Source organism: Aplidium turbinatum, chromosome 2, assembly GCF_918807975.1.
Source record: "Aplidium turbinatum chromosome 2, kaAplTurb1.1, whole genome shotgun sequence".
NCBI lineage: Eukaryota > Metazoa > Chordata > Ascidiacea > Aplousobranchia > Polyclinidae > Aplidium > Aplidium turbinatum.
The window spans coordinates 37065259-37087911 of NC_137473.1; the positions used below are offsets into that span (position 1 = coordinate 37065259).

Genomic DNA, 22653 nt, shown 5'->3' on the forward strand with positions numbered 1-22653 from the left:
CTACAATAATGTAAAAAGAGTATTCAAACATCATGAATTAATGTTACTTAACTTGAGTCCCACGGCGTCGTCGTTGAAGGAGCGTCCGATGAAAGGCAGGCTTGTTATAATCCGTGATATAATCCAGAATAATCCAGTGCATCCAGCGATCAGTTCACATTCAGTCAATTCACAGTTAAGTCAAGTAATTAACTCACAGTAAGATCGCGTCGTTACAGCTCACAGTTAGCAAAAATCACGTCGGGGTCACCAGAAATATGTAGCGGACGCTGCTTTCAGCATATCCACCCATACACAGCCATCAGTGGGATGGCAACATTCCTGGGCAAAGTCGGCAAGGAATGATAGGACACGAGGTCGATTACGCTGCTGTATTGTTTACTAACTCAACTCAGAAGATCAATGCTTGCTCACAACGTAATTGTTTATAGTTTTTAATCTTCGATCCAGCAACACAGAAAGTAAAGGAAAACACCGGAATATTAAAGCTCCACCACCAACGACTGGATACGAAATGTCGTCGCTGCTACATTAACAATAAACTGATCCAAACGTCATCCTGGCAGTGCCAAAAATAGAAAACGGTAGCAACAACGAAACTGATATATTGCTTTAGAATTACAAAGACTGATTTCTTGATACCGGTTTTAAGTTCTGACTTTTGATATTGCATTCAACTGATTTCCATATTGAAAGAACCGACTTTTCATATTGAACAAAAACTCAACAAACTATTGATTTTCACATAGCAAAAACTTAACACACTCTGATTTTTACATGTTGTAGAACTCTACAAAAGACTAAAATTTCACATAGCAAACGACTGATTGATTGATTTAAAATCATGAGCTTAACTTCTTTAAGAAGGTACTAGTGTGAGATTGCGAGTTTTACATATGATCACACAACGCAACACGACTGCAATTCTACATAACGATGAACCAAGGTAGGAATTCGGCATAGTGACGTTGATTACAGAAGTTGAATTCCCGAGACGTGCAGTTATGCGCTCAAGGCGGAGTCTTCTGGAAGATTCTAGTGACGTGTACGTGTGACGTCAGAGACGACAGAGCTCTCTGGCGCTACACTTTTTTTTTTTAAATTACCAGCCAAATTCTAATTTATAAAAAAAAAAATGATTTCGTTTTGTAAAATTTAAATTTCCCTAAAACAAGCAATTCCCTAAAAATTTCCCTACAGCCAAAAATTTACTCCAAATTTCCCTAATTTAGGGAAATTTCCCTAAAAGTGGAAACACTGGGTTAAGCAAGGTTGTTCGGTGCTGCCAGACCTTTCTATTGCTATATTTTGATTTGTATGTAATTGTGTTTCTTTTTCTCGACTCGTATTAGAAAGGCAAATAAACAAATATCTCTCTCTCATAGGCTAGAGCAAAGATATAAAAAATGATTAATCCCCGTTCTTGCTTGATGTTTAACAATTAATCCTACATATCTTTGCACTATCAGGCAAGGACTGGAGTTATTTATTTTATACGGTATTATAAGAGAACAGAGAGTTGCTTAATTTTGGGAGTCCAATCTTAAAATAACAGGCAACTGGCAACTTTTAATTGTTTTGTAGACCCTTTATTTTGCAGTATCTTTTATCAAAAAAATCAAACAAAAAGTGTCAATCATACAGAGAAATCACTTCAAAGCTGTTAAATCTCTGGAAGTTGACTGAGCAAGTTCAAATCTTTGCATAGCTTATTGTAGCCTAATTCTTTTTAAAGTTCCAAGGCGACATTGTGATCAGTGTTGCCAACCGTGCGGTTTTCTCACAAGTTTAGGCTTGTATGTTTTAAGTTTAGGTATTATTTTAGATTTGCTAGTTCCATGTTTTAGGGCATTTTTTCAACTCTTTGGGAAGAGGAAGAAACAGATATAATGACAAGAAAAAGAGTAGAGAAAACCTGCTCTGATTACAAGGAAATGCAGCTTTTTTATTTGTGTTGAATACCTTGCAGCAATTCATATGCATAAAAAATTACGCTGGTAAGTGGTAGATTTTTTTTTATTTGCGACTTGGCAGAAGACCACCATTTTCTATTTATTTGCACATTTTTGCTTGTGTTTTTTTTAGATTTATTTGATTGTTTTTGCAAAGTAACTTGGCAACACTGGTCGTCACCGACGCTACCTTTTCAGTTGAAGAAAGGAGCAAGTTCATGTTGCATCTTAGATAAAGTAAAAACTTTTATTTCGTTTGTTGCAAGAATAGTACGGTGCAATTATAAATAATATGACTAAAATAGCAATCTAGATTCCACAACAGAAAGCAAGCGGCGAAAGGCTAGATACTTGTCATCGAGTCAGCTGCTTCTGGTGTGCAAGTGTTAAGCATCTGTAAATTACGGTACTTTGAAACAAGATTGGCTAATTTTCAGTAAAATTAAAAAAAAGTTTACTGCTTCGATTATCAAGTAAAGCTCTGTGGTTTAATTCAAATATCAAAAAGATCATGCCCTACAAAAGTTCGGTAGTATGAGAAAAAACAAAACATAAGGGAAAAACATCTACTGGTATATGCAAAAACAACAACTGTTAACTTCTAGCATAAAGGACTATGCAACTACACTAAAAGTAGGCCTAATCATAGTTTGTAACTTTTTACTCTAACACTAAGTGTCAATAAGTGTATAGGCCAACTCGGATACTGTCAATAAAATGACAGCCTATATAGTAGCCTAGTTACAATGTTCAATCTGAAACAATTTGCAAAAGCAGTTGTCAATGCTGTGACAATAGAACCAGTCACAGACAAAGTTTTATTCTTATAAAAGTTTTTGTGAAAATTTTTAAACTGATTCTGATCTGAATAAAACACCTGGTTCAAAAACATAAGGCATATAGCAAATTTTGGTTATATACTGTATATTCGTATAGCCTACGTTGTAAGTCAACCTTTCTCGATTTTTACAGAATGATATGGAGATAAAATGTTAAAATAGTCTGATCTGCTCAATGCATAGTATTTGCTTTTGGCTGGGATAAACGGATGGCACATAAGAATGCAAAGTTTGATAGCTACCTAAAAAGAACCTTGGATGATAAGGTGCACAATCAAAGTATTTGAGCTAATTTTTAGAAAAAGAAAAGTTCCTGTATCTATGTATAAATTTTTATCAGAATAACAACTTAAATTTTTATTGAATTTTTGTTTTATAATTTTTATCTTACGAGAAGTTCTAAGCTCCTACATTAGCATATGGTTGTGACCAGAAATGTACGTGTATGCCGCAAATTCTATGCCGCACACTTGCGGCGTAGACTTTTTGTTCACGCTAACGCTTACGGCCACCTTTTTTTGGATAGTTGTTGCTTGAGGTTACGCCATAAAGGTTTTGCGTTTTTTTAGCGTATAGCATCAACGTATACTTTTTAATGTTATTTTTCGCTACAACACGCCAATACCTTGCAGCGCTACAGTTGAAAGAATGTTTTCAATGGGCAAGGACATATTGAAACCAAAACGCAGCAAAATGTCAGATGAACACTTTCAAATGCTTATGTTTCTTTGTGGAAATTCAAAATAAAACTTGTTTGTTTCGAGTGGTTTATACCGCGTGAATGTTTGGCACCTAGCAAACAAAATGAGTTTGTTAGTATATGCACTGACGCTGACACCGCCAACTTTTTCTACAAGTTACGTTGACGCATACAGCGTATGGTTTTCGAACGTGTGCGTTTACGCTAACTGCATTAATATTTTTTGTATAGGCGTACAATGTACATCACTTAGTTGTGACTTTTTAGCATTGGGTACGGTACTGGTATACATTAAGCTGAGTCTACTTTATGCAACATCTTTATGTCACATAAAAAACTTTACAATTCGATTGAGGTAGTCTTGAAAAGCACAAAAAGTAATGTGTTCTCATGTCATGACATGCATAGCCTACATTTTGTGATGCATAAAGATTTAAGTTTTTGTTTTTTTGACATAATATGATTTTATGCGAAAGTATTGTCATAGGTGTATGAACAAGTGAGGGTTAGTGATCCATGCATTGTTCATGGAAGAAACGAAAAGCACACTTTTCGCTTCATATTTATTACTGATGAAGCAATATGTGTCACTCAAAACCCACCAAAAAGCATTCTGTTTTCTATCCCATTATCTGATCTTCGAGATGTTCAGCTGGTATGTTTCATATTTTGTTAATAATTGTTTGAATCTTGGTAGCCTACATTTAACAAAATTTGGCACCTTCACATACTATGACACTTCCTTTAATTTTTTTAACATTGTGAAGTTGGCTATGGCCAAGTGATGAAAACCTTGGTATATAAACTCGAAAGAGCACAAGTTTGACCCCGTTTAAGACCCACAATGATGTCTTTAGCAAGACACCTAAGCTAATGGCGTGCTTGAAACTGGGCACTTCCTGTCCAGTAATTTAAAGCTTTCAACACTAAACTGAAGACTAGATAGTAGATATAGCATAGTTATATTTTGTGTAAATTGTTTAAAATCTGATGTGTTTTATTGTACAAACTTTGATCATGCTTATTTTCTAATCATTGTTTATAGATCTGGTCAGAGATGGACACTCTCTTCTTTAAAAGTAGTGCGCTACTACTACAATATGCCAAAAGAGTGGCGCTACCGCTACTTGGTACCACTTAATGAAAAGTAATGAGCTGCTGCTATTTCGACCAAAATTAGCATGCACTACCACTACTTTTACACACTACTGTTGTTTCAAACTGACACCTCTAATCAAATACCTTGTGAAGTCAAAATGACCTTGAAAATGAATGAGATCACTTTTCAGTACCACTTTTGTTTCCAATGCCATTGTGAAAAACAAGTTCCATGTGAAATTTTAATTTCATTCTCCATTGTTTCCAACAAAAATCCTTAAACGCAATTTATTCTTTCGACTTTAAATTGGAAAATAGGGGCCAGCAGAAGTACGATTGAAGCAAATGTAGTGCCTTTCTGTTACTGTTGCGTTGGGAGTAAAGTAGTGCACTACTGCCACCTCTGGACCTGGCATATGCACCTGAATTTGTTAACTGTCAGATCTCTTTGTTTCACATTTCATATTTTCAGGTTCATGACACTCCTAAATTTTTGCAAAAAGAACTTCAAGCAATGGTGCAACATGTTTCCATTCAACATGTAGCCAACGTTATAAAGGAAAGCGGCTCTCGTTCGCAGAGATGGAATTCGAGTGGTTCATCTAGTTCTGTGTTAAAAAATGTTTTATATTCACTATCTAATCTAAAAAGAAGATCACCAAGTGGGATCAATGTTAGCTCTGGGGTTAGTGGAAAAGATCCAAGCAATTCTACCAAAAGCAACAATACTTCAAGCAATGCAATACCTGACACTGTTATGCCTGCTGGAGAATCACAATTTTCTATCAACAAAAACAATCATAATAATAACCCAAAAAAGGGATTATTGGATCGAAGCTATCGGTCTTCTTTCCCGAAACAATTGCAATCGCCAAAGTCATCTGCAGATACTCTGTCTCACTCTGTCACTGGTCAGTTCAATTTTAATAATTTCTAGTTTTTGTATCAAATTAGACACTGCTCTTTCATACAGCTAAGCATTTAAAATGAAATAGTGAAAAAACTATTCAAAGCAATAGGCGTAATTTTGAGTTAACAGTATGGAGCTTGTATCAAAATAATTTTAGCATTTACTTTGTTAAACACTTGTGATTTTTTTCTACTCCAGTTTATTCTATTAATTGCTGTATTATTTACTTATGGTGTTAAGGATATTTCAAGAAAATATTTTATAGAGCTTACTTTGTCATTGGAAAGGCAATTACGCATTGTCTGTGACAATCTACACACAAACATTTTCAAAGTCATTTTAAAGTGACTTAATTTTTAGGTTTTCAAACTGGTCAGTCAGATGCTAAGTCATTTACTTCTTGGGATTCTTTTAAGTCGTTAAAAGGAGATCCACTCAAAATTGAAGTGGCTGAACAAACGTTGGTTAACGTTGAAGAACTTCACATTTACATATTGAATGATGCTTCTGTCTTTTTCATGATGCTGAAGGTGGTTTGGCGAGCTTATATATTGGTAAGTGATAGTTTGATTACTCAAATGAATAGCTACTCCATTTAGACTTTATATAGACAAGAGTATAATAATTAACTTATTATTATAAACCTTGAATTGCACTGACTACGCACACTTTTTATTTCTAAACATGTAGCAAGTTTAATTTTTTTAATTAGTAAGTAATTATAACTGAAAATATATGTAATATTGACTAATGTGTAACTTATTTAATGTTATTCAACATTCCTAGTCCTCAGTACGATAAGTCAGTAACCATTTTAAACTTTTTTAAAGAAATCAACAGAGTTGATGGCAGGTGACCAGAAATCCATAGTTGATGTGACCTCTACTAATCAAGACCTTACCAATACTTTGTTGGTAGATTTGAAGAATGATATCATAGACGGATTCCATCAACCATTGCCATTAAAATGCATTTACAAGTATTATGTACTTTTTGTTGCTATATTATTGTTATCGTCATATTGGGTAATGCTGGCATTTGGATTAATTAATCTATTGCTGTGCATCTGGTGTTTGATACAGTTAGTTTTTAAACCCAGTCTTAGTTATGTTTAACAAATAAATAATACCAGTCAGGTTCAAGAACTTGTAGGCTATAATGATTCATTGATGAAGACCAAGAAACTGGAACAGAAGTTGAGATACATCAGCGCTTACTTCATCACTTTGTTATGTTTACTAGCTCAATCATGCACTACCAATGTGAAAACCCGTTATTGAAGAAACTTCTTTGTGTTTATAACACTGCATTCTTATGAGTTTCACTTGATTTGATCTGCCTAAAGTTTATATTCCGCCTATCTTAGCTGTTACCCCTCTTCTTGCATACATCAGCCTTTGAATCAGCACAGAAGTTGTTGGTAGAGCAGTGAAAGCTCTTGCGTGGTGCTTAAATTAAGACGTCTGTTTAACCAACGCCGGTTTAACACCGATAGCCACTCAGCCAGGTTGCCATGTGGACGTCTTACTTGCTGATGGCAAGGCATACCAAAATGGGAACTGTTGAATCATTGACTATATAGTGTTTTTTTATATATAGTGTTTTTACACGACCAGTTGTAAAAAACACTATATATATAGTGTTTTTTTACTAGTTTAGTGTTTTTTTGCGCTTTTGAATAATTTGAGGCTGAACGTTTTTTTTTTCAGATATTTTTATGAACTGAAAACTGCTGGAGAGAGTTATTTTATGGCAAAAAAGTATTTTTGGAAAGATTCATCTTTTTTTGCCATATGTGCTGATTACTTATCAAAGTATTCCTACCCAGGAAGTGCAAATCACTCCAACAGAGCCGATGAAGTCGAGTAGGACGTCTTTAATTGTTTGTGGTGTACTTTACCCTTTTGGTTTTTACTAATTGTGATTGAAACATTTGATTTGACGTAGCCTACATGTAAAAAGTGCAGGTTTTGTTTTTGAATGCAACGATGCTTCTGAGCAGTACACAACTAATCGAAAGTAACTGTTAACAATGCAGGTGCATGGTTCTCATTTGCGAAGCTTTGTCAGAGATGCTTAGGCATACGGAAGGCTTGTCATCCAATATCAAAATTTTGTACAAGTCCTGGTAAGTGGTGCAAGTGTTAGTGTTGCATATTTTGTTAGTGTTGATTTTTTTTAATGTTTAAATACCGTATGTATTTAATTGAGGGGGAGGTTTTAACGAGAAGATTATCCGAAGTTGTTTTAATTATTTTTGCTTTGCATTGGACGGATGATATTGCTTAGAAGGTGTTTTATTGCAGATTGTAATTATGGGGTATTGGCCATTGAGGTTGCACCCGAGGCAGCTACAATAAATTAATATCTAAGTTGTGATTTTATGGTTGAATACTTTAAATAAAAAATTATGATATATATATATATATACTGCAGGTTTGTCTTAAAAATTGTTCGACATGCCTATTGCCTATTTAAGCTTTGGTATCTGCTGTATTTTGATTAAAGATTTATCTATACATTTAATTTCACAGTGATTCCGCATTTTATGAACGTTTGATGAAGTTATTGGTTTCAAAACCCAACTTGCCAACCACTTTCGAAAATGACAAGGAAATGACTTCCTTGGTCCAGGATTATACAGTGGCAGCCTCTCACGTTCTCTATGAACTAATGGCAGCAGCAGAGCAGGTATTTGAACAGCATATTACGAATTACCCCTGTTTTTGTTGTGCAAAGTGTAAATTTCTTGCACAAAATGTACAAGAAATTTATCGTATTTTGTTTGAATGGGTGTGGATGTGAACCCTTAAGACTGTTGTGCGGTACTTTTGTCTATAGGAGTCTCTTTTTGTTTGGTGGGGGATTGGGGGTGCATGAAACGATAGGCTCTATATTTAGTTGGCGATTATAATGGTTGCGACGAGGTACATTTAAGTTGTTACATTTAAGTTGTTACAGTTGAGTTGTGATGTTGATTGTTGATGCTATGTTATGTATATTGTTACGTTACAGTTAACGTTAAATTGATTTATTCACACCACCTTTTGCCCGAATTCAAAACCGTCTCTACGTTTTTTCTTCTCAAAAAATAAAACAAACAAAAATCCTTTCAGGTACATGTGAATTTATATAAAATCCTTACAGATAAAAATAAAACGACTGTTCTGTTTTTGCAATTGAACAAACGAGTTTGGTGATGAAATGGTGAAACAGCCTTCTGCTATTAAAATACGTAATCGATTTTTTTGTATGTACTTTGTTCACCGTGCACGTTTTGTAATCAGATGTAAAATCGACGTAGAAACATCAAGAATTTGCGTAGACAATCTTTCTAAAATCGACTTGTGCACATAAATTAATCATGCATGTCATAAATATATTTATGATCAAGGTCTCTTGGAACGCTGCGGAGATTCTTGAACCTGCCTTAACGTCATCTAGCTTGTTTGCCTCGCTGAACTTGCATTCTGATCTTGTAAGTGTAATCAAACTGTGTTGCTTTCACAGTGAAAAACAGTTTGAATTATTTAAAAGTATTTTGCTTTCTTGAGAGGTGTCGTTTGTTTTTGTTGCGTCAAAGATAAAAAAAGATAAAAGATAAAAAAATCTGAAACCCGAGCAAGACAACAACATAGCGTGCGATTTGTTCATAGGGATGAAGTAGATTATATAATCTTCAGACGTGATTGCAGTTTACGATTGCATTTAGTGTGACACTCTCTACTTTTTTGATTATTTTTATCGCACTAAGCATCATCAGTTAACTTAAAGGAAGATGTTAATGAAAAGTTCAGTGACAAGGTTTCATTGAAACTTTTATTTTTTCATTGGAATTTTTATTGAAACAATTTAACGATTGACTTTTAAGTAAAGTCTATCTAGAAAAATGTGTTTAACGTTTTTTTTTTTTTACTTTTCAGGTCTCTTTCCTCCAAAGCGTCTTTGCCAAGTGTGTTTCCATTTGGACATCGGCTCCGAAAACTCCAGATCCGTCGATGCCCTCAACATCTACATCCTCTCACGTTAATCCTGACAACTCGCTCGATCAGGCGCTCCCTCCAGCAGATATTGTCAAAATCTATCGCAGCTTTACCGTGCTTTACCGTTGCCTCACCAAATGCAATCAAGTAAAGCTATCCAAAAAATGCTTCAAGGAGGAATTCAGGTAATTTTATTTTTTATTTTGTTATTTTCCATGCACTATCAGTTTTTCCGCTTGGGCGGTGGCTGACTAGATGACTGCTGATGGTCTTTCGCTACCATGCTGATTGCCCCATAACTTAACCAACAGTTGTACAATGCATTGTTTTGACAATTACTTTTACTCTGCTTGTTTGTTAATATATGGCGCTATTGAAACAAAATAAATTGACTTAACTTGACTTGGGCTGCTAGCGTCCTCACTTGTGCATTTGCAAAGCGCTAGTCTGAGAGCAATGCATATTTGTGATGGACATAGCAATACATAATGGAACATTTTATAATTATTATTATCATCGTGATGGGTTTATTTTCTATGTGCATTGTTATGAGACTGATTGTTTTTTGATCGAAAAACGTTTTAGTTTTGTTTGTTTTTATATAAAGCGTTCAATGATAAGACGTAAGATTTTTATTTCATTAAAGCTTTACACCGTTTTTGAATGCATTGCCGAGTGGTGAGTACCATGGAACGACGTTCGAAAGGACGCCGGTTCGACACCGCTCAAGAGCATGTAGCTGTGTCTTTGACAAGACACTTAAAGGCATGCTTGAAGGTGGTCACGAAGATTGGCTTCCTTGCCTTCCCGTCCACTTAATGTGAATCTTCAATCACCGGGCGTAAGCCTGGATACGACTAACCTTCTTTGGACACGCATTTGCATTGTAAAAATGTAAATATTACGTTATTTTCAAATTACATTCATAATGACTAAACCTTGTACCTCAGGTACTACATTCGACCAGAAAATCTGAACCTCAAAATTCCGCCATGCTTCCCTGCGTCTGCAATCACCCGTAACGTAGTGTCTGGCGTGGGTGCGTGTGTTCTTGAAGAGGACGCAACAACTTTCAGAAGAAAGAGTGGAGATATGGCTTAGTGTTTTTACGGAATTGCTGCTTGTTACTGGATGTTACGTTTGTGCGGTATTTTAATTAACTTATTGTGTTTAGCTGTACAGTTTTTTTAGATTTGTGAAGATGCAAGTTATTGCTGATTTACGTTGTTTAATCGTATGATAACGCCAACAACCACAATTTTTTTTACAAATTAGCTTTAAAGCAGTTGGCCTTGATGTACAAAGAATAGATAACGTTTTGAAAGTCAAACATTATTACATTGTTCAAATGTCAGTGAACCATCTCAAGTAGGCAAATATTTCTTGTGTTATCCTTGATTACTATTGATCGATTTCTCAAGCTTTCAGCATTATGAAACATATCTCTTTACGTGATATGAGCTTTGTGCTATTTTCTGATTGACTTTTTTCCATCCATTCATTCGTGCCATCCCCAACCCGGGTGGCAGCGCTTCTGATTTGCCAAAGAGTCTTCAGATACGAATTGTGGATTTGCCTCAGCGATCTTGTGTTGTTATCTTTGAACTTGTTGTCGCAATTTTTCCCGTTTTTTTTTTCTCAAATCAATTTTTGGAAAGTATCGTTTCATCAGATTCAAAGCAGCATTATTTTCTGAAATACTACTTAATTCTACGCTAGATTTGATTTCACTCACAGAAAGTTACGCATATATTTTAAGAAGTTAGATTTTACGAACCACGTTTTTTCAATGGGAAACGGAGGTAGCAAGTTGCTCACGTTAACCACCACACCGGGCTCACTGTCTTGTCCTAAAGACTTACAGTTGGAAATCTTACACCACATCTTGAACTGTTAAAAATATTTTGGTAAATGTTGCACTGCAGAGAATTTTCTTAGTACGTATTTTCCTTTCCTGTTGTGTTTATGTACGATCTGTGTTCAACTGTTTATGCAAGGCTATCTAAGCAATCAATCGGTTCCATATCTCCAACCTAAGGTATCTGTCTGTTCTTGTGACAATCAATTAATTTTCAAAATGAACACCACAAAAATCTATGAGCTGTCATTATCTCTGATTGAAAACTAGAACGATGTTTCGATGTCATAAAATTGATTGAAACCTTCCAAACGACCTATGTTTAGTCGATTAGATGTCTTTGTTCAAGTTGGCTACATATTTTTAAGTATAATAATTTAACTAATTATAATTTTACCTAGCAGAAGTTTTTAAGAGTTTTAAATTAAATTTTTTGTTTGAACTCTTGAACTTTAATTAGAAGTTTGAACTCAAATTCTTTTTATTTTGTATGATGACGCGATATCTTCACGACAGTAGCATTGCAAACTATCAGCAATTGCTATTCTCCCATCGTAATGTTAGCTTTGGTTTGGCAAGTAGGTTGGTTCGCTTTCTGAAGTGCAGTAGCCATGTTTAACACAAAGTTGACAATTTCCAACAAGCTTTCCAGCCTGACTAAACGTTGCGAATCGTCAATACAATGCTACGGTTGTTTGCAAATTGCTGGTGTTGTGTAATCGTTGCTTAACAATGGATTCAATTGGGTTTAGTTTTGCTCGCACTTGAAAGCACCGCATCTGCTTCACAACAATGACGAAAGCTCGCGCAAGCCAACAATTTAATGGAAATAATATATTTCTACATTTTTAATATGTATTGTTAAACATAACAAGTTTTAATAATAGAGTAGGGACGGAAAGCAATGCTAAGCCATTTCGAAACTTTATTGTTTTTGTAATATCGGTGTAAAAGCCGTGATTTTAGTCCACTTTCTTAGCATAAAGTTTCAAAGAAATGAAGAGCAAACTTGGTACTTTGTAGTTGTGAACTCCTTATAAAAGTGAACGTATTTTATGTTGTTGTATCCAGCAACACATAGGTCTTGTAGGCTATTTTGTATGATGTCTACTCTATTGCAGCTGCGCTTGGTAAGTTCAGCTATCTCTGGTTCAAACAAAGAACGTAGCTTAGCCTGCTCTTCACATTGTTTTGACTGATGTGTACTCCGGTAATGTAAGTTTCCACGTGACCTGTATTCCCTTACTTGTCTTCCACGCTGTTACGTAGGCTACAATTACATTTTTGTTTAAAGGAATACTGCAATTTTGTTTTTAGAATTTTTCACGAGCTGTTTCATCGTAATTGTGTGTTGCTGTTACACATGTCTCAATCCAAAATATATTTTTGTACTCTAAGCAAATCCAACGTGTGCACTAGTTTGCCATCTTAGCCTACTCGGTAATCAATCCGAGAAGATACCACAGCCACTTTGGCTGGCGAACGCACTTCAAGCAGCCAACCTTGTCCTTGTTTACATGACAACGTCTGGAGACGTTGAATCATTGTAAAAGTGATCGTAAAAATAAACAATTTAGATAAAAAAAACATGCGCAAAATTTTCAAACTTCTTGCATCTCTTCAAATAGACTACCATGGCAAAGTTTTACAACTGTAGTATTTTTAAAATTTCTTTTCAGTTAAACTGTCTACCCTTGTCATAACCATACCAATACTGTCAGGGCTTTATTGTTTCACCACAGATACCCGAAGAACTACCGCCCAATCTCATTGCTCTGCATCCCCTTCAAAATCCTCGAGATACTCATCTACGTCCTGTTGAATTAATAATTAATAGATCCGCAACTCCCCCGTGATCAAGCTGGCTTCCGACACGGACGATCAACCGTAGATCAGGTCACATCAACCGTAGATCAGTAGACAGACACATGGTTCATATGATGATGGAACTTGGGCAAAACCGCAGTTTTACCCTCACAACCGGTAGCGGTCGTCGAAGACCTCGCCGACTTAAGAACGGCATTCCATAGGGCTCAGTCTTGGCCCATGTTCAACATACACATACACCTACGACATGCCCCCCACCATCTCCAGGAAATATGCTTACGCAGACGACCTGACACTCCTTTACTCAGCGGAAAATTGGCATTCAGTGGAGGGGAACCTCAGCCAAGACATGCCTACCTCCAGAAATGGAAGCTAAAGCTCAGCAAGGCTAAGACAGTGTCGGCGGCCATCCATCTTAACAACCTGGAGGTAGGCTACAGCGTGAGATAAACATCAACATTGATGGGAATGTGAAGAAGGGGTGTTCTTCCCGGCCATCTGCACAAGGCTGATCACTCGCTAGTACAGCGAGCAGCAGTAACGCTTCGCTTACCATAACGGTGTAGCTTCCACGCTAGCCATAAAGACCTCCAATAAACGATAAGTTTCTGGCCAGCCGATTGTAGCATCGAATAGACAGCGATAGACACGTGTTTCGCCCATGAGGCTGGGCTCATCAGTATCGCACCGTATTCTTGCCACTTGGGTAATCGACCGCCGCTTTACCAGTCAGTTTAACTCTTATTCTTGTGGAAGGAAAAGAGCCAACAAAACCAGCAGGTGCCAGGGGTAGGACATGTGAAGAAGGGGTGTTCTTCCCGGCCATCAGCACAAGGCTGATCACTCGCTAGTACAGCGAGCAGCAGTAACGCTTCGCTAACTATGACGGTGTAGCTTCCACGCTAGCCATAAAGACCTCCAATAAACGATAAGTTTCTGGGCAGCCGATTCACATGTCCTACCCCTGGCACCTGCTGGTTTTGTTGGCTCTTTTCCTTCCACAAGGATAAGAGTTAAACTGACTGGTAAAGCGGCGGTCGATTACCCAAGTGGCAAGAATACGGTGCGATACTGATGAGCCCAGCCTCATGGGCGAAACACGTGTCTATCGCTGTCTATTCGATGCTACAATCGGCTGCCCAGAAACTTATTGATGGGAATGTTACGAACAATCGTTCCCCAGATCAAACGTCACATAAAACCGTTTAACCGTTAAAATCTAAATAACTTGGCGTCTTATGTCATAGAACATTTCTGTAAATGATGAAATGTTGCATCATTCCGATTTATCTCGTGTGGAATTACAGAACAATATGTTGACTGTTACATCGTGGATGCCAGTTACTCGCGTGTTGAAATATTCCATTAGTTTCGTTATTTTTCGATTGTCACTTGAGAAGGTTGGCCGAACTTTAAACTGTTCTACTTTGTGCTTGCTAACTGGACGAAATTTCAGTCTTTTATCCAGAAATCTGTTCTGCGGTGTCAAGTTTTTTAGTGCGTACGTGTTGCGCCTTCTTTTCAATAGCCTTTGCTGCTGTCCTTTCTTGAAATACAATTCGTAAAGAGACTTCACAAGTGTGTTTCGCTCGGTGTCATCGCATACAGACGAAGGATTCGGGAATTTTATCTTAACAACTTTCCCACGGAGATATTATGGTTTTCCGCTGTGAGCAAGAGAACGCCTGCCTGCCCTACTGTGCCGAACCTACTTATCTCGGCACAAGCCTGGACACTGGACAGGTCACTCACGTACCGCCGACACTTGGAGTCACAGTGCAAAAAACTATCTACACGCGTCGCACTTTTGAGGCGATTGGAGGGTTCCAGCTGGGGAGCTGGTGCCAAAACTCTTCGTACAGCTACCCTAGCCTTTGTTTATTCCACCTCTGAGTACTGCGCACCAATCTGGTGCCGTAGTTCTCACACCCACCATATTGATACTGTCATCAACGATGCACTGCGTACTGTGACTGGATGCCTGCGTTCCACCCCGACGGACTTACCCATCCTAGCAGGCATCCAACCTTCTGAGCTAGGGGAGAGTGGGGTTAGTTGGAAGACGGGGTTAGTTGAAAAATTGTAATTTTTTTAAATCTCGATGACTTTTTTAAATATTTACTGCCACCATGTGATGTAGTTTATAAAAACACATAATCCATGTTAGTTTCGATTTGTTGAGTCAAGTTATGCCTGTTTGGCTGACAATTTTGTATTTTCTTACTTTCGAAGTAAAATTTTTGCGTTTTAAGAAACATCTTTTGCGTCGATGTCGTTAAAGATAGGCAGAAGTATTTTGGTGTGTGTCAGCTGTAGGTGTTCTACAACACCAAGAAATAAACAAATTTTAGTCAAATGCATCATGCTTGAATATTTTAGGAAAATAGTTTGTCATGTGCTAATGGGGCTAGTTGGAAAATAGTGGATGGGGTTAGTTGGAAAATGTTTCGATACCAGTATGACGATGTAATATGATGCGATAGTATATCGTCGTGGTATGATAGTACTTAGTATAAGCTCCAATGTACTTGTTTTAAGCAGATATACTGGTAAAATTTTAATTTGAATAGCTTGGAAAGTGCAATATATACGGTATCACAAGTTTTAAGAATGAGTTTATTAAAAAAGGTTTTTACGGTGATTAGGTATAGAATATATTGCATTTTGATTTCAAAGCAAGTAAACATATTTGCTTACAACCCCATGTAAATGTTTGTTGGTTGATAAAAGAGTATCCAGTTAATTAACGTGCAGTAAACTGACGTTTTTCAACTAACCCCAGGCATGGGGTTAGTTGGAAAATCAATTTTATGTTTGTTTATTTTAAATTTGCATTAAAATTTAAATTGACTGAATACTTATTTTTAGTTGTATGGTAGGGGACAACATAGGCGATAATTTAAGCCGCTTCAAGTTGTCAGGTTATGCACCAATTGCTTTAAATTCCACTTTAAAAAAAAACTTTCCAACTAACCCCAGTCTCCCCTACTTTGTAAAGGAGCCACGATTTCTCTCGCTCGCCATGCTCTGGACCCGACCATCTCCTCCATGTAACATTCAAGCGACCACCACCTATAAAGCAGCGGCTGAAATCAAGACGCCCCTTTGTGCCTGCCGCACAACAACTACTTAAGAACGCAGAAGAACTTAGGTTAAGTGTAGAACACTGGACGAACCACATGTACTGTAGAAGACGGAGTGGCAAAACCACACCTCCACGCTTCGTGACTTCATACCCGATGCCGATTCCTGTCTACCGGGGATGTCCCTTGCAAGGCTTGTGTGGGTCAGGCTTAACCGCCTGCGAACTGGCGTAGGCCGATTTCGTTCGGACATGCACAAGTGGGGCCTATGGCTCCTCCATTAGCCTACAGTAGAATGTGAGTGTGGTGCCATAGAACAGACCGCAGACCATGTCACTCACCACTGCCTAACTCACCGTCCTCCACATGGTCTTGAGGGTCCTGGACGACGAGACTGTTGAATGGCTGATGACTTTCTGCCCTCAAATCTAGCCTGGAAAGATCTGCTCATACGCCGATGATGACTACAGATAACTTTTTTATGGCAATTATTGTATACTTGTTCAATTTTGTAAGGTCGGCCATTACTTGACGTTACAAAAAACAATATTATCCCGATTTGTTTTCATTGAGTAGTGCAGCGTGGGATGTCATTTTCTTGCGCAGTGACACCAAATGGTGGCGGTATGTGTACGATCTGTCTAGTGTCACCCCAAGATATTAAAACTTTGAAACCCACTGTGAATGGTCTCGCGACCCAAATTTGGGTCGCGACCCACTATTTGCGGACCCCTGGGCTAACGGTCGCAAAATTCTACTGATTTTTGATAAAGTTTATAGAAAAACATAAAATCAACATATAGATTACTGATTTTCAATGTTGTATGCCAACATGAGGCTTATAACCAGGGCAACCAAAAGTGAATAAAGTCAAAAATTTTCTGCCTTGTTTAAAGTTTATAAAACGTTAATAAACTAAATTTCAGGCTGACACGAAGAGAAGTTCCAAAGTTATTAAGTAAAAAAAAGTCAAATTTCATGGTTAGTAGGGTGCCACAGGCGCCCCTCAAAAATTAAAATTGCGTCCGATACACCTGAACTTTTTTTTATATGTGACACTTAGTAAAAAAAGCATATGTGAGAAATTTCAATAAGTTTTGATAAAATTTGGACGTGCAGATTAAGTTTAAAGTTGTTAAAGGTAAATTTTTACAATTTCAATAGTAAAACCCTCTCTAGATCATCAAAACTCAGACATTTCTTCTCAGTTACGGAGTATTTGAACTTCGAACACTTTCTGGTGAACTTACTTACTAATTTACAATCGTACAGACCATGTGTCAATTGTGTATGTTCAACAATTTATGAAAAATGCCTAAAAATATGAGGTTTTATGCATTATAAAAAAGGATCCATGTAAAGAAAATGCCTATTGAGATGAAATTACTACAGCATTTGAAGAATCAAAAGTACATTCATTAACTAATCGTTTTTGTTTATTGAAAACTTTTTGGTCTTTGAAGATCAAAATCTCAGCTATGTTTGTACGGAACTTGGACTCAAAAACAAAAATTTGGATCTTTACACACTAAACATAGTCAGTAAAAACGTAACACAGAAAGATAAACACAAAGCACAATGCTTAGAGTCCAGACATCCACTACTTAACAACAAAACCACAATAGCGTAAAATTTATGGAGGCCTACATTTATTTTAACGCTTGCAATAATAGTGAAATGGAAAGGTAAAATGGCAATTAATAACACACAACTATCTAGTATCTAATTACAAAGTAAAATGCAGCATAATAGGCTACTGGTAGCCTATGCTATGACAAGCTGCAAATAATGCTGATTGCAACGTTGTGTAAGCTGACAACACTTTATGGAGTTATACAGTCAGTACTTTGACAATTACATGGTTAAAAACCATGTGCCCTCAGACTGTAGTTGTCGAGTACGTTGATTAGGTAATACCTTCCTCGCATTTTCGACTACTTGGAGAATGCTTTGGTAGCGTTCTTCAAGGTTTGAAGTTTACAAGAAGTCATGGGCCAACTTGACGCCTCGCTCAGCGGCATCATTAACGACTCTGAAAGCATCAACTTTTTTTTTCGCCTCAACATATGTAAACCACCATGATACATAGAAATAAGCTGTAAATTGTAGAAACCTCTTTAACTTTTCGAGTTGAGATGCTTTCATGATGGCATTTTTTTGGGGCAATTTATGAATTTCGTCTTGTAAGAGCACAATTTTCAGTGAATATATAAGTTTGCTCATCCACCTGGCTCTGTGTAATGCACCAGGTCTTTGGAGAGACATATCCTTACTGGTAGATGGCTCAATGTTCAAGTACAATTGATACAAACTCAAAAGTTCTAATTAGTCGCTTCTTAAAAATTTGGATGATTCTGGATGGAGCTTCATCTGATTTATCAGCTCAGACAATTCTTCCCGCTTGCTGGCAAGCAGATCAATTTCCTCGTGCGATTTTGATGTATAAAAACAACCTGATGCGCTATCAAAAAGAGTTTGAAAATTGCTTTTAAAGCGTTAAAATATGGAAATGTTGGGTCCACTGCTGCTTTCTATTTTGAGTTCTTCCCAAACATGCGTCAGTATTATCTCCCCAATATGATGCCTGCAAGCTGCCCAAAGTAGGCCTTTTCCAAGATGATCTTGTATTTGGATGCAGGCATTGCTGTATTTGAGGGTATACGGCGGTATACGCAGTATACTCTCTGTTTTTTCGAGCAATTATGGTATACCCTCTGGTTTTCCAAAGAGAGTGCTTATGCTATCCTTACTGATTCTTGACAACTACTAACTAACTACTTAACCATTTGAGGACCAATGGTACATGGGTGTACCATGAACTCAATTCCGTACTCGTATAATTTTGATGTTGATAATTCATGTTATGGTAGAATAAAGACTATTTTGTAAGTTGTGTATTATTTATCATTTTGGAAAATCTGACAGTATACCCTGTGCTTTTTTTACAAATACAGCACTGGATACAGGCCGCAGTTTTGTGGCCCGTATTGCTACTTGTGGTGTCAAACACCATTGCAGCAAGACATGCAGTACAGTTCCAATTGTTTAACAATTCTATGCTTGCATTGGCTATTTGCTTTTCGTTTGGATCGGATGTTTGTGCAGGAAAATAAGGAACACCAAGCAGTTTTGAGCCTCCAATACCTGATAGTAATATCGGAAGCCTTTATTCCAAGACCCTGGGTGAGGTCAAGCCAGCTATTTTGATTCAATGTTGCCAGATGGTGAATCAATGTAACAGGCGCGGAGCTGTCATGCTTGACCTCAATTGAGATCTTGACATACTGGCACTGGTCTCCTAACCTAATTCTTGAATTTACCTTGTTTCAATGTGGAGAAAAAGATGAGAAATAGCAAAAAAACTGATGTTCAAACTAGGGAAATCCCCTAATTTTACTGTATTTCAGTTTAGACTTTCATTTTCAATCTGCACATCCAATTTTTGTCCAATCTCAATCAAACTTTGCAAAGTGCCTTAATATGTGAAATGTCACACCAGAAAAAAAGTTCAGGTGATTTCGGCCACATGAGGGCACCTGTGGCACCCTAATGGTTAGGTCAAAATTTTCTTCTAACGTCGTTTTTCTTTCTTGATATTTTATAAAAGCTACACAGATACTGATTTTTTGTTGCAATTTCTGTTGCTATTCTGACGTATTGATCCATTTGTTGCAATTTCTGAGGTACCGGTAATAATCTTGTTTCGCCCACTGCAGAAGATTGAATATTAAGTAGGCTAGGCGTGGAAGGCAGGTGGTAATGTGGTCTTTGTTCTTGGTTAGATGAATGCTCAAACCATTATAATACATATAGTATTGAGTTTTAGCTTCCAGATGTTCTCAAATTTGTCTTTAGCTAGCCTATAATTATGCCTAAGGTTAAACAATCAAATTCTTCTAAAGTTTCTAGTACACTGCTTGATTACGCTTCTGGGTATACCTCAACACCTAAAGGTAAATGACAGAAAGCAGGAACTTCAAAGGCGATAGGCTAATGTGAAACATTACTTGAAGTATAATAGTGCAAAACCCTCTCAGTAATTTCGGGATATTTAAAGACACTCCATATTTATCTTTTGCAGTTTTTCGAGTTACTTTCATTACCTGTTCGTTAGCTGTGGTGTCGTTAAGTTTTCCAATTTTTTCTTTTATTTCATTAGAAAAAGAAGATATCCTTACCTAACGGTTTGATTGCTAATATGCTTTGTATTTCGCATTTGGGTTGCAAACACAGAAAGTTATTAGTCAAAATTAGGTCAAAATTTGTGAATTATGAAGTCAAAATTTCAAGTTTTTAGGTCAAAAAATTGGTTACCCTACTTATAACATAATTTCGTCAATGTCATCATCGTCATAAGTGCGTCGCGAGTTCAGCAAATTAACATTTGATTCCATTATAGGAGAAGCGATATACCAAAATTTCAGATAGAATTTTTTTAAGGGTCCGCGACCGCTTCGCAAGTACCAAAAGGGTCCGCCAAAACAAAAAAGTTGAGAACCACTGATTTATACTTTTAAAGAAGTGTCGTAACTGAAAGTTTGTGTCATGGAAACAGACAAATGTGAAATCGGTAGGCTACATTGTCCAAGATTTTGGTGCAAGCCACGAGTTTAATAATGTACAGTAGTTTGCCATTCGATTTGGAAAAATAGAAAGTCACGGGAAGGTCTCTAACCTTATTCAATTATATCTGTAGCTGTAAACTACAGTATCTCAGCATTGTAACGTAATGTTTATAGCAGACTACGACATCAAAGATGTTTTACTTTATTGTTTAATTATAACCTGATTAAATTGCAATGCACCTTTTCATTATTCCATAGCCTGCGCTATGTTCATCGATAACTACGTAAATGCTTTTTAAACATTTTAAAAAATATGGTTTTTATGTCATAACATTTTATGTCTCTTATAATTATCATTTAGGTTTTTGTAGCAAAATATTGACTTGAGTCGGTTACAGTTAAATTTTTTTTATAGGAATGGTTTCGCAAGATCATTAATTCATGAAGTTTATAACGCGCAAACACAGTCAGTGTCTATTATTCTTGGTCACTCTCTATTTTTAGTTGTGAAACAGTTTTTTTTATTGGCCTAAACCAATTCTTGCTACAATCGGCTGCAGAGAAACAATACCAGTTTGCAAACGTGATCCAGCCAAACAAGAAATAGGCTAACAAGCTTATTTTAGACACTCTTATAATAAGCCAATACTCCCCACTGGGATTGGTGAGTTTAATTTTGATCTATCGATGCACTTAAGGAATTTCCTTGAATGATGTAGACATATTGGTAGCCTACAGTCTTTTGACCAGTTTTGAAAACAGAACAAGGCATTTTAAGAAAAAGTTTTTCAAATAGAAGTTTACGGTAGATAATAGGTAGCCTATCCTTCTTTATGTTGAAGAAACGTCACTTACGGTAAGTCTTTTTTAGCAGTCTTGTTTTGTTTTTTTGTTTTATTATCTTTATCTTGCATTGCGGGAAAGCGGACTTGAGCGCTATGCGTCGGTGTAGGCTACGCCTTCCGACGTACACCTGACCCACGCTGCAGCCGACTGCAATGTTTGTTTCCGGTTGTCTACTCTACTTATGACTTAAATTTGGTACTACCCATTACTCGATTTATCCCGATTTTGTTTTCATTTCAGGCCACAGCTGGGGGGCGAGGGTTGACACTTTGCGTACAGCAGCCTTAGCCCTTGTCTACTCTTCAGCAGAGTACTGTGCACCTGTTTGGTGCTGCAGTGCTCACTGCCATAACATCGACACTGCCATAAACAGCGCCCTGCGCACAGTTACCGGATGTCTGCGTCCCACACCATTGGACAATTTTACCATTCTCGCTGGCATCCAACCTGCTGAGCTTCGTCGCGAAGAAGCCACTCTGTTTCTTGGCCGACGGGCACTAGAGCCTAACCATTTTCTCCACCACAAGATCTCTGCTTCCCAAAACCAGCACTCCCATTCGACTGAAATCAAGACAACCATTCGTGCCAGCCGCTCAACTTCTGATCAACGCAGCAGATGAACTTCATCTCTGCGGCTACTTGGGCGGGCTATAAATGGAATTCTGAAAGGAATTCAAGTACCACCGGACTCCATTCGTTCATCCCCGACGCCGACACATGGCCCATCGGCCTGACACTACAAAGACAAGCATGGGTGCGCTTCAACCGTCTTCGTACGGGCGTCGGGCTTTTCCGCTCAACCATGCGCCATTGGGGAATTGGCCTCTTCCTCCTCCTGTGAATGTGGTGCCGGGGAACAGACTGCAGACCACATTATCAATAACTGTACCATCTTCAAGCCACCTAACGGAGTGGAAGGTCTGCGTGTCATGGATGATGATACTAAATACTGGCTGCTCTCTAGTAGCCTTCCAGTGTAGTCCGGGAACATC

The 22653-nt window shown here is 37.4% G+C and overlaps 1 protein-coding gene across 1 annotated transcript; it reads left to right on the plus strand.

Moving 5' to 3' along the window:
• The first annotated feature begins 2929 nt into the window (after positions 1 to 2929).
• Positions 2930 to 12733, plus strand: LOC145764678 (uncharacterized protein C12orf56-like). The gene is made up of 11 exons (XM_082576326.1): positions 2930 to 3057; positions 3979 to 4146; positions 5062 to 5500; positions 5860 to 6053; positions 6330 to 6478; positions 7209 to 7364; positions 7538 to 7627; positions 8034 to 8190; positions 8894 to 8977; positions 9423 to 9667; positions 10433 to 12733. Exons 1-11 carry the CDS (start codon positions 3001 to 3003, stop codon positions 10581 to 10583), a joined length of 1890 nt encoding a protein of 629 aa, XP_082432452.1. The 5' UTR covers positions 2930 to 3000; the 3' UTR covers positions 10584 to 12733.
• The last annotated feature ends 9920 nt before the right edge of the window (positions 12734 to 22653 follow it).